General features: G+C 43.2%; 1 protein-coding gene across 1 annotated transcript in view; it reads right to left on the reverse strand.

Moving 5' to 3' along the window:
* The window catches only part of MED12L (mediator complex subunit 12L), a 148,138-nt gene that overhangs the window by 4,988 nt on the left and 131,010 nt on the right, over positions 1 to 12,140 (reverse strand). The window contains exons 35-39 of the mRNA XM_074152934.1: positions 11,711 to 12,073; positions 10,517 to 10,673; positions 9,141 to 9,361; positions 1,743 to 1,832; positions 877 to 1,097 (exon numbers count right to left, since the gene is read on the reverse strand). Of these exons, the coding sequence (XP_074009035.1) occupies positions 877 to 1,097; positions 1,743 to 1,832; positions 9,141 to 9,361; positions 10,517 to 10,673; positions 11,711 to 12,073 (1,052 nt within the window). The remainder of the gene's footprint in view (positions 1 to 876; positions 1,098 to 1,742; positions 1,833 to 9,140; positions 9,362 to 10,516; positions 10,674 to 11,710; positions 12,074 to 12,140) is intronic.

A 12,140-nucleotide genomic window follows, 5' to 3' on the forward strand; every position in this document is an offset into this window, starting at 1 on the left:
TATTTCCAAATATGAACGCTTTGAAAATTATTCCATAATAGAAGCTGTACCATACTATTGCCCAGTAACTGATGTAATAACACATTCCTCTAACAAGAAGAACAGATCCAAGCATTCAGTTCTTGCTTTACTGGGAAGAGTGAGTTTCTACATTTCAAGCAAGAATTCCACGTAAGCACTAAAACATTCTCCCAAACAAAACATCTCCTAGTTACGTTATCATGAATTTAAAACTGAATATAAAGACTTTTTACTTGCTAAAATACTAAAAACACCCCACCAAGCAAGAGAAATTTTCTTAGGATGTTATGGGAGTGATTAACATTAACAAAGCCGAAAGACATACATGGGGAAATTAACAAGCTCGTAATTTAAATTAGCTGTTTAAAACTCAGTAAAGACAAGGCAATTCAGGTTAGCAGCTTTATTCCTAACGCAATGCTCTCTGTAGGTTTTCGTACACGGCTGACAACAAAGTCAAGGCAAAACCTTTTGAGGTTTTTTTTGAACTTGTGTTTTCTTGACTATATTGGAATATTTATTGTTCAATACCACACACGTGTTTGCATAATATGGATACCATATCTGTGTGTGTAGTGAAATGGGAACCAACAGCTATCTTTAAATGAACTTTTATGTTCTACAAACACACAGGACAACTGTGCTACAACATGTGCCAAGACCAACTTAAAATAAAAATTAAATGAGGGAAAAAAACAGGAGGAAATTGGAGAGAAAGGCATATTTATTGCTAATTAGACCCAGTGTCAACCTCATTTTGATTAATACACTTCATTTTAAATAAAGCTTTAGATCTCTAAGCAATGCCATTAAATTCCTGCAATGTTACCATCTGGGAGAACCGCAGAGGCTCACCGGGGAGTGCCTGTCAGAGGCTGGATGTAGGCAGCAGCCTGCTGTTGGATGTACCCGCCGGGCTGCTGCTGCATCTGCCGCAGCCGCTCGGCCAGCCCGGGGCTGGAATGAGCCGCCGGGTAGGTTCGGGGGGTATAGCTGGGGGAAAGCACCACGCCGCCGGGCTGCTGCTGCTGCAAAGGCATCTGAGTGCTGTACATGGTGTATCCGTGAGGCATGCTCTGCGGGGCAAACAGGCAGAAAAGTAACTTCAGCGCGCTCGCACTTAAATTAGCTTAACTCTAAAAGAAAGAGATGGCTTTTACCAAAGAGCCAGAGCCTGGACAACCAGAGGCAAGTCAGTGAGATGCCCACGCACCAACCTGTGAGTCCCCCACACTGGCTGCACCCCACTTCTCTTTGTGGGTTCAAGCAGCTGCAACGTGGTCACACACAGCAGGGTGGGACGTGCACCCGTGCCACCCGTCCCGGGGGAGGCACTGAGCGAGAGCGGGGCTCTGCTCCACAGCTCCACCTCTCTCTTTCCTTTGTTCCTCCTCCGAATCCCAAGTACCAGAATGACCATGACATAATGAAGAGTTGCTGGTATCACTATCTCACCAAAAATTGGCTAAATTTCAGGCTTAACGCAGAAGTATGCTTGCCTTTAACAGCAACAACATTAGGAAGAACTGGGAAGTGACCACATTAAAAGCGTTTACAAGCTACAGCGCGCGGAGACCACAAGCATCCTGGAAAGAGGACTCACCGTTACCCTAGGCCACACACAGGAGGCTTGTCCCACACATAGAAAATCAGGCTGGGAGGTAAAGGAGCTCTGTTTAAAAGCATTTTTACGCATACACTCCATGGAAGCAGTGCAGTACCTGTGCTTGCTGTAACCCTGGGTACTGTGGAAGCTGAGACGGGGGTCGAACTTGTGGAGTGAAAATAGCAGCTTGGTCCATCGGCTGACCCTGAAAGACACATCGCCCATCAGATACGGCCTCCACACCCCCAACAAGTCCAGCTCTGGACACAAACCCCACCAAGTTGTCCCCTAAAGAGTCATGGAGAGACTTGACCATTTCCTTCAAGACAGCACTGCTGCCCAGTGCCCAACTGAACTGCATTTACTCATAGGGAGACAGAAGAATTGACTTTTGTTTGATTTCTGACATGACTGTAACACAGCAGCAGTGAAGAAACAGGCATTTACTGACCAGAGGTCTTGCAGACACCCTTTAAAATGAGGATTTACAAAGGATTAGGAAAAAAATACTCTAGCTGTCTTGAAGACAGTACATTAAATTATATAGGAAGCTTAGAGTGAATGATAATCCCCAGTAAAAAATACACAGTCGGTATCTTTTTCAGGCTACCTGATTACTAGCTTTCCCCCAGATGAAGCAGGCAAACGCTGATTAGCAAATTTTGTGATGACACACAAAATACCAGTTTGATAAATGGGTAATAACGCAAGCATCTCCAGCTCCCAGCCAGTACAGCTCAGAAACACACTCCCTGTTTCTGATCAGCAGACAGCCTGGATTGCTCATTTCAGATTGCCTCCATATTTATGGCCAATTAATGGCAAATAATTTAAAATTTTCAACTATAATTGCATTAATATCTTTTGAAGCACCAGAAAAAGAGGAAAAAAAAAATGTTAGACTTAATTTCAGGACCAAGATTGTAAAAACTGATGAATGAGAATTTTCCAAGGATACAATCAAGTCTGTGTATTTTTTGTGCGATTGTGATGCTGCATTTGATCATTTTGAAAAACATTCTACTTTAAAAAGCCCAGTGGCAGACATGAGCTGGAAGCAGTGACGCTCCTTCCTTGTAGCTGCCCGGTTCACCACAAAAACAAACAAAAAAATCCAAGTCCTCCAACAAAGCCTTTGCCATTTTAATTAGGATATCCTTATAGAGATGCATTATAATTTGAGGCTAAAAGTGACCTTGATAACACACTGCAAGCAGCAACATTACAATCAGGGCTGTCCGGTGGAAAAGAAAACCTCACATGGGCTAAAATACTGAAGCACCATTGGAACTTTCCTTCTTTATCTGCTCCCATCCCTTTAGGGATAATTACACCAAACATTAACAGGTCTGTAAGCACAACCAGCACTCCTGCAGTTCAGCTATTATTTTGGATTTGGTTTAAAAAAATGTGCATCCTCATCGACAGACCTGGGAAAGAAGCAGAGCTACCTATTGTGAACGGGAATCGCTCAGGGAAGCAGTATGGTAGAGAGAAAGTGTTCCAGCTTCAACTGACCCAGCCCCAAGAGATATGGACCGCTGTGAACGGGGCTGGATTAACCGCCCTGTGCTTTGGGTAGAGAACAGACAGAAGAGGTCAAGGACAAGATGCAAAACCAGAGGCAAAGCTACCACAGGGGGCCACAGGGTTGGCACACACATTTTTCATACCTTCCTTTCTTTTAAAAACAAGCAAGACCTAGCTAGGCTCTGTGCCAGCCTCTGGGACCACCACTAAAGGGGTGACTAAGGCCCAGGCAGGACAGCAGCCAACTCTGAGACAACCAGCTACACTAAGGAGCAGAAATTCCACTAAGGATTTGTTTCAAAAACAAGCCACTGTCTCATGGAAAATTCTGAAAAACATATTAGGAGGTGTGAACAGAGTAACATCTGTCAGTTCTGACAGAAGTTTAAGGTAAATTAAATTTATCTGGAAAAACATCTGCAAAATCAGACAGGGAGCTCTCAAAACAACCACCTGATAGGTGAGAAACTGAAACGCGGAACAGAACATACGTCTTGCAGTCGGGATGCACATAAACAGATGTCAGCCAAGTACAGGGGGAAGGTACTCAACTACTTAAGATTTTTTCTTTTTTTAAACAGAGGCAAAAGAAGAGAAACAAAAAACACCAATAAATCCTCTGAGGAAATTGCTTCTGAAACTTTTTCAAAGATGCCAATCACATGATAGATAAAGATGCAACTTGAAGTCACCCAAAGGTAAAATCTGGAAAAATCATGACTGATTTCTAGAAAAACTGGTGCCTTAAGCTATTCCCTGCAGTAACACAAGCACCTGGTGGGTTCTGTGCAGCTGCTCTGCGGAGCGGTGCTCCATGTGTTTTTCTTTTGTTTCTCTGGGTCACAGCTAACCTGGGGTGCCCAAGAGCAAAATCTGTCTACTCATGCCCATGCAGCGCAAACCGTGCCCCTGCAAAGCCAGTGGAAATTGTATGAATGGAAACTGAATTAGGCCCTAATTCCGTAACAAAATCCTAAGCGAGCAGCTGCATGTTCCCAGCAATACAGGGTGGGCAGAAAGCCCCAAGTGAGTTTTGCCCACAGATCTTCTCCCTGCCATTTAAAGCACACGCGAGCAGCAGAGCTTGGCAGGGTGGGACTCCAGAGCAGCACCCGTACCGAAGGCACCACCGCCCAGGCCAGGCAAGCACCACAAGCAGAACCACACGTGAAACGCAAGCAAAAAGCTATTCATTAGGTAGGGGACAGATCAATTTATTCCACGGCAGCACACGGCCACCGAGCGAGCTCCTGTGTTGTGAGAGCGAGCTCTGCATTCCCGAGGAGCAGCAGCAGATGTTGCTTAATTCAAGGGGACTTCTCCCTCCCTGCATAATTTAGTAAAGAGTTAACTAAACATGCAAGCCGGTTGCTGCAAGCCAGAACTGCATGCACGTCAAACAAAAACAAAACAACAAAAAAAGAGAAAAAAACCCAAATACTTATATACAATGCTGATGCAATGCTACAGTAATAACCACTGTTCTCTTTACCTTACGCTGAAGCAAAACTTACTGCTTTTTCCTGTTAGGTATGTGACCATAGCGTGTTTGGAGGGAATTTTCTTTTCTAGGTAGTGCTGGGACTAGCAAAGGTGATTGTAGCAGCCATGGCACTTTAGGCGGATTTTAACCAAAATCTGACCAAATCTGACATTGAAAGTAGGCAATGAAACACTAACGCTTATTTAGATAAGATGATGATGACAGATTTGAAAGACGTCACTGTATCCTTGCTGCATAACTAGGCGTGCCTAATTAACTGCAAATATGGTCATCTACACCCTCTTCTGATATGTTACCAGTAACAACAGGATGGTTGCACTTATATAAAATATAGACAAGAGGGAAAACAGCACAGCCTTTTCGAAAACACGTTTTGCTTTGTCTTTCCAATTAGTGCTTTTAACAATGTTGCAGTTTCCCTAAAACAGGACGAAAGTCCTGCAAAGTAACACCGCAACAGGTTTTCTAATTAATATCTGGAAGGCTTTTCAACAGAGATATTAGGGATGAAGCTTCATGCCATCACTGTTTTTCCCCAGAAAACTGAATTCTGTGAAGGGTAATAATTTAACAGGTATGAGTTAGCTGTTACTTGTTTAGGCAGTAACAAAAAATGGTTATTCTCATCAGTGCACATTCTGCCGTAGCTCAGGAACAGACCGTCAGGCAGCATGCTGTCCTGCTCAGGTGGGACAAGAAGCATTTTGGTATTCTGGAACCTACAGCTCACGCAGGGCCAGGGGAGCCAACCCTCACTGCCTGAGCTGAGTGGCACGACTGTCCCACCACAGCGGGAACAGGCTCCAAGTGCTGCCTGGGAAGCTCTGGTGGCCAAGAAGGATGTGTGGTCCATCCTTTACTGCGACACAGCTGATGGCAGCAGAGAGGAGCAGACCCAGCTGCTGGTGGGGAGCCAAGGGCAGAATGGGAACACGCCAGCCAGGCTTAGATGGACATGGCATTGGACATACCTTGCAGCTACTCTAATCTTTCACAGCGAGAAACAAAACAGAAGAGGAAAAAAAAAATTCATCGATGTTGCAATTGTTGGAAATATTTGTAAGAAAAAAAAAATATTCTGTGTGTGCAGGTGTATTCACAGCCTTCCCACATGCAGCCACTGCGCTACCTAGGTGAGAGGAGTGCCAAAGCGTACCATTCTCATCAAAAGCAGCGTGTGCAGCCTGTGTGTTGAAATAAATGCATGTTTGTGCAAAAGAAAAAATAAAGAGAAGTTCACGGTCTCAGAGTGGTTACCATTATGTTGTCAAAGCCATCCTGAAGGGATACAGCAGTGCTACAGACATCCTAAAGGAAAAGGACAGGCGAGAAAATAGCAAACAATACAAAGAATATACATGATAAGGCTTGGATTGTTAGTGAAGCAGTACAGCACTTTTACAGAGCTCACCTGTATGTACTCATAGAATGCTGAAGTTTAGGAACACTAACAAGGTCCTTTTAAGTGTTTTTTATGCTAATGAACCTCAATACTTTTGTGACATTTATGAAGAGAAATTCTAAACATGGATAGGACTCCTTATCATTCACAGGAGCCTATTAATTCTATACCTAACACTGACATTTTTTTAACAAGTCGTGGTTCTTAAAGACCTTGCACCACAGGTATTTGTTTTCACAAGCACAGCATGCACAGCACAGCACTAAAGAGCAGAGTCCTCCTGGACTGATTTTACAGAACTCTCCACACCAGTGCCAGTGATTTCAAGCCGAGTAGGCAATTTCCTTCTGCAGCTGCAGAAACATAAAAACCAAAGAAGAAACCTTCCCTATTTAAGCTCTACCTAACAACATGCACCACACAGTAGCAAAGCTTCCAAATCATCTTCTTCCTGAATTTTCAGGTACTATCTTCAGGCTTGTTCATTGCCACAGCATTTCCTGCTCTAAATCCAGGACTGCAGGAAGAACCACAAGTTCCCCAGGACGTGTTTCTGAACCGGAGCACCATGGACGCAGGCAGGTGTCCCACCGGGGCAGCCCAGGGTGCTGGGAAGCGCGCAAAGCCCCAGTGCCACTGGGACCTTGGAGGGGTTTCCCTGGTGTCAGCATGGCCAGCACACGCTGAGACAAGGAAAGCAGACAGGGCAGCCTGGTGAACTGTTCATTCACTTCGTTACAGTGAAAGTTTTCAAGCATCAGGCTAAATCATAGAATGGTTAGAGTTGGAAGCGACCTTTAAAGATCATCGAGTTCCAACCCCCCTGCCATGCGCAGGGACACCTCCACTAGAGCAGGTTGCTCAAAGCCCCATCCAGCCTGGCCTTAAACACTTCCAGGGACGGGACATCCACAACTTCTCGGGCAACCTGTTCCAGTGCCTCACCTCCCTCACAGTAAAGAATTTCTTTCTAGTATCTAATCTGAATCTCCCCTCTTTCAATTAAAAACCATTACCTCTTGTCCTATCACTACACTCCCTGACAAAGAGTCCCTCTCCAGCTCTCCTGTAGGCTCCCCTCAGACACTGGAAGGCTGCTACAAGGTCTTCCCGGAGCCTTCTCTTCTCCAGGCTGAACAACCCCAGCTCTGTCTTCATAGGAGAGGTGATCTAGCCCTCTGATCATGATTCTTCCCAAACATCCAGTAAGGCAATATATTAGAACTAGACGGAAAACAGTGTCAATCTGGGGTGCTCCCCGGCCCAAAGGACCTGGCTGTGCATGCCACTGTGTGGAAGTAACTGGGAAACAACGCCCAGGTTGGATGGCTCTGGTTTGACTTGGTTTACATCAGTTTAACTCATGCTGCCTTATTGCAGAAGTAAAACCACGGCTGATACAGAACCACTGACTGATGAACGTCCGGCACATGTCGAACGTCAGCTGAAATACACATGTGAACCTACTCTGCTGAGTTTTAGTGCAACTTTTACATTGTAAAAGTTTGATCCAAATTTTATGAAAAAGTTCATCACAGACACCTTATTAATCTTATTTAGGCATAGATTCATGCCTTCATGGCAAGGTTATTCTCCTTACTGACAACCTGTCCATGCAGCACTTTGGAGAAGTTAACTGTTGCTCTTAACACCTCAGATACTGTCCTTATTTGAAATCAAAAGGGAAACACAACATCTTTTGTCTTCTAAATGTGACAGTGTTAAATAACAGCATTTCTTAAATGAGAGAATAACATGTTATTTTAGATCTTCACTTTTTGATCCACCTAGCCATAAGTAGCAATGGTCATTTGTTTACTCAGCGCTCTTATTTAAGCCTGTATTCTCTCATAGTAATTGAAAGCCAGTTGGACTAACACTAAAATTGTGAGATAGTGTAAGAAATATTACAGAGTTTCTATTAAATAGGAAGCAATGGCTCACTGTAGAGCCCAGTAGCCTGACATTTACGGTACCTGATCCTTAATACCTCATAGTGCCTACAGGGCACCAATGCAGGATTAAATATCCACTGTACCATTGATATTATAAAAACACACATCCACAGCTTTCGGGGACTGCTTTTTTTTTTTTTTTTTAAGGTAGAAGACAGCACACACACAGGGAAACCCTGGTTTCACAATTATGAACAGCCCCATGAAAAACTATTGTAGCCCATCAGCAATTTTAGCACTACAGAGGGCTTTGCATGTATCATAGCAGAGAGATCGAAAGACGGGTGAGAAGGATAAAGAGGGAGCTATAACAAAATAGAGATAGCATGGGAGAAATTACGAGGATATTTGCTGAAAATTTGGACTATTTTGAGCAAAGAGGGCACATCACAGAGTTTGAAGGCAAGACAGCATAAAGGTAATGTAATATATTCTGCCATGAAGGTAAGAATGGGTCAGGAAGACTTTAAAATAAAGGTGAGAAGTTATCGGTTTTACCACCAACCACTGTACATGTGTTGCAGGTTATCTGGGATCCAAAAAACAATTTTCTATTCTTACACCATTAAGTCAAAAGCAGCCTATCTGTAGCCATATTCTGAGAAGGAGCTTAGGCTCTGAAGGGTGTTGCACAATAGCCGTGTGCAGTTTGGCACACAGCAGCTGTTCTCTGCAAAAACATTAAGAGAAGAAATACCAACTATTTCTAGAGAACATGGGTGTCTGTGTGCACACGTGTATGGAAACGGCTCCTGGTGGACTTCCTGGATTTTCAGTTGTGAAGAGCATTGCTGTGCCTCTGCTGCTTACTTGCAGTTTGGTGGTACACAGCACCATGCATTACACTATGAAAGCCTCTGTGACACAACAGGGAACAAGAATATCATCAAGTAGCAGAAGCAAAACCTAATTTTATGAAACATAGGAAAACCAGAAGGGGCTAAGAGACCAAAGGGCAAATGAAGTTTAAAAGCAGGTGGCCCTGGCTAAGCAATATTAAGGGTATTACTGCAATTGTAAGTATCAGCTGGCCCTCCACTCTGTAAGCCTACGCAGGGCAAGCAACCCTAGCGGAAGGCAAAACCACCGTGGCGCTCTTCAGACTTGGGGGTTTGGACAAACCTGTTGGAGAGACCGTGACTGTGCTTGCTGCCTGAGGAGCCGCTGCTGCTGCTGCTGCTCTTGCTGCAGGAGTTTCATCTGGAGCAACTGCTGCTGAGGCGTGATTGCATGGATAGAGGGGGGCTGCATCATGGTGCCAGAGCGCCGCTGCAGCATGTTCGACAGGGCTTGCTTCGTATTGGTTGGAACAAAGGAGCCTGTCGGATCCAGCCTGGAACCACCTAAAAACCACCCAAAACACAAATGTAGTCTCTGTCTTCCATAAGAGTGATGTCGGTACAGATCACTGCTAGTTCATCAGCTCCTCTTCGGTTAGCTCTACTATACCGATAATAAACTTATCGCTGTAAAGGCAGACAGTGAACTGGATTAAACCAGATTACAGGCCTGAAAAATTGAACGGGGAAAATAACTTTGAAGGCTATCCCTTGTAAATTACAACAAAAAGTAAAAAGGCTAAAGGCTATTGCATATTCTATGTCACATAAAACATTTGACTACTACTGATGAACAGAAGTTGCGTGTCTGATCAAAAGCATGATATGAACAGCTAATTATGTCAAGCCAATTTTATAATGCGATGGCAGTAATTTATGCACTCTCTGCTATCTGATAAGAATCACGTATCCATACACAGGCAATCTCAAATATTTGTTTTTAAAAATCAGCATTTCCTTAAACCTTTTTAGCCACTGTCTGGTATAGTCGACTTTTACACACTTAAAATACGGATCTAGTTGTATTTGGAGCTCCAGAAAGAATATCTAAAATTTTAACTGGAACAAAACTTCTAAACTTCTGCATAATATCAGAGAAGAACACAATATTTCTCAGAACATCATAAACTGCTGCCCCCTAGAGCAAGTAAAATACCTATGTTAAACTGTGTACACATTAACTAGAAGAAACAAAACAATTCTACAAAAAATTAAGCACGTATCACAAATGCTGAAAAAAAGTGAGCCCGTGAATTTATTTATTGCATCTAGCAGATGTTAAATTAGCCATCATGGTTCTTGGTATGAATCATAGAAGAAATAACCCAAAGGTCACTTGTTCCTTTTAATCATCCCTCTCTTATTTAACTCCTCATTGAATTTCTACCAGGTTTCTTGGACTATCACCACAAATCCCAGAGTAGGTAATTTTTGCTTATCTACCAAAAAAGTTCAATAGCTTAATAGAGACAGACCTACAACAAATAATAGAAAGCCCTTCAAAAAAAGAGGGCTAACTAAAGGAGTAAAATAAATGGCAACAGCAGACACAACTTGCTTCGGAGAAAGTTAGAAAAAGAATGTGGCTATAAGAAGCCAATTTTTATCATACATCAAATAATAAAGCCCCATGTCTGTGAATTCAAAGCTTACACGTACCTGGTGGGAGGGGCTGGTTCTGCACAAAGAAGCCGGGCTGCGGCGGCTGTCCCATGATGTTGTAACCCCACAAGGCAGACTGAGGATGGTGCATCATTTGAGAGGAAATCGGTGAATAAGTGGGAGGCACTCTATATAAGTTATTCTGCGGATATTCCTTAAAATACACAGTAAAAGTGAATGTTACTGACATTCATACCTTACTAACTCATAAATAATGCCAATTTTCCTACTAAATTATTAAAGGACAGAGACAGGTCCCATTGTCGTTTGCAATGATGTAAAAAATAGATTAAGTCTCAGGCTGCCCACAGGTAATTAACACTAACAACTTCACAGACACACCATCCATTTTTACCTTATTAGCAAGTTTTTTCTGCAGGCTATAATTAGGTATAGCACAAGGACAGCTTACTGTATCAGTATGTAACTAACAAGAGGAACTTAACTGAAATATCAAAAAGGTCAGAAAATGATCTTAAAATTACAACTACTTAAAACACAACATGCTGACAAACCAGCTGGATGCTGACAGAACACTATCACATCTACAGTAGGTAAGACTACACTGGCAGCAGTGTGAAGAAGATGTAAACCCGCAGAATCCTGCTACTGTAAATGTACATTATTATTTGGGTGGTGCCAGGAACGTTTTTCAAACCCTTGGTCTAAGGGATTCTTTAGCTCAGGAAGGAACCCACATCTCAAAAGCCATTAAAACCAAAAGGGAAAGTGTCTCAGAAACCAGAACAAACCACACAGTAGAACAGTTTACCCACGTGAAAGAGCTTCTTTCAAATTGTTTTCCATTTGAACGGGACCTGGGTTTAAACCAACATTTGGTCTCCACAATTTGAACAGGAGGAATTTTAGAAATTGATATAAACAATAACAGCTGTACTTTACACCAAACAAGAGAAAGCATATATGGAACCCGGAGTAATATTTAGTGAGTAAGATCCAGTCTAGCGTATTTTATATGGCACGTAAGATCCTAAGCATGGTACATTGCTCTACGCTGATTTCTACTTGATAGAAATCCACCCTCCTTCTGACCATCTCTATTCACTCCCTTTATTAGGAGCCGCTCCTCTGGGTGCAGAACAATTTCTGAAGGTAGCCAGGACAGCACCATGCAACATCAGATGCTTCAGTGAGATATTGCAAGTTTTGTATGAGGCACCAACTACTTACATCAGCCCTTGAGCTTGATTTTGACTTTCGCTTCCTGCCTTTTGTCTTCTTCTCATCATCCGTGGCATGTTTTCCCTGATCTGAGAGCTCTCCTGACTTTCTTTCTGGTTCCTGAGAGACAGGTGTGGTGGGCTCTTCCTCCTCCTCCTCTGGAGGAAGGGGCAAGGGCTCGAGGTAGTAACTCCGTGGCTTGGGTTTGGTGTGTGTGTGGTACAGGAGGAGATGCTGCTGCTCCTCATATTTTATCACTTTCCTGTCGACACGAACGGTACCAAACCATGCCCAGGAAAGAGGAGCAGGATTTTTGTGACCTTCAAATAAGTCCCAAGGGGACACCTTTTGTTTTGTTGAAACCTGAAGACCCTGTTTCAGAATAAAAGTTAGTGTTTTAAAGAAGTTGAACACTAGAGCAGGCTTCTTGCTTTTGTAC

The sequence above is a fragment of the Numenius arquata genome, chromosome 9, assembly GCF_964106895.1.
Source record: "Numenius arquata chromosome 9, bNumArq3.hap1.1, whole genome shotgun sequence".
NCBI classification, from domain to species: domain Eukaryota; kingdom Metazoa; phylum Chordata; class Aves; order Charadriiformes; family Scolopacidae; genus Numenius; species Numenius arquata.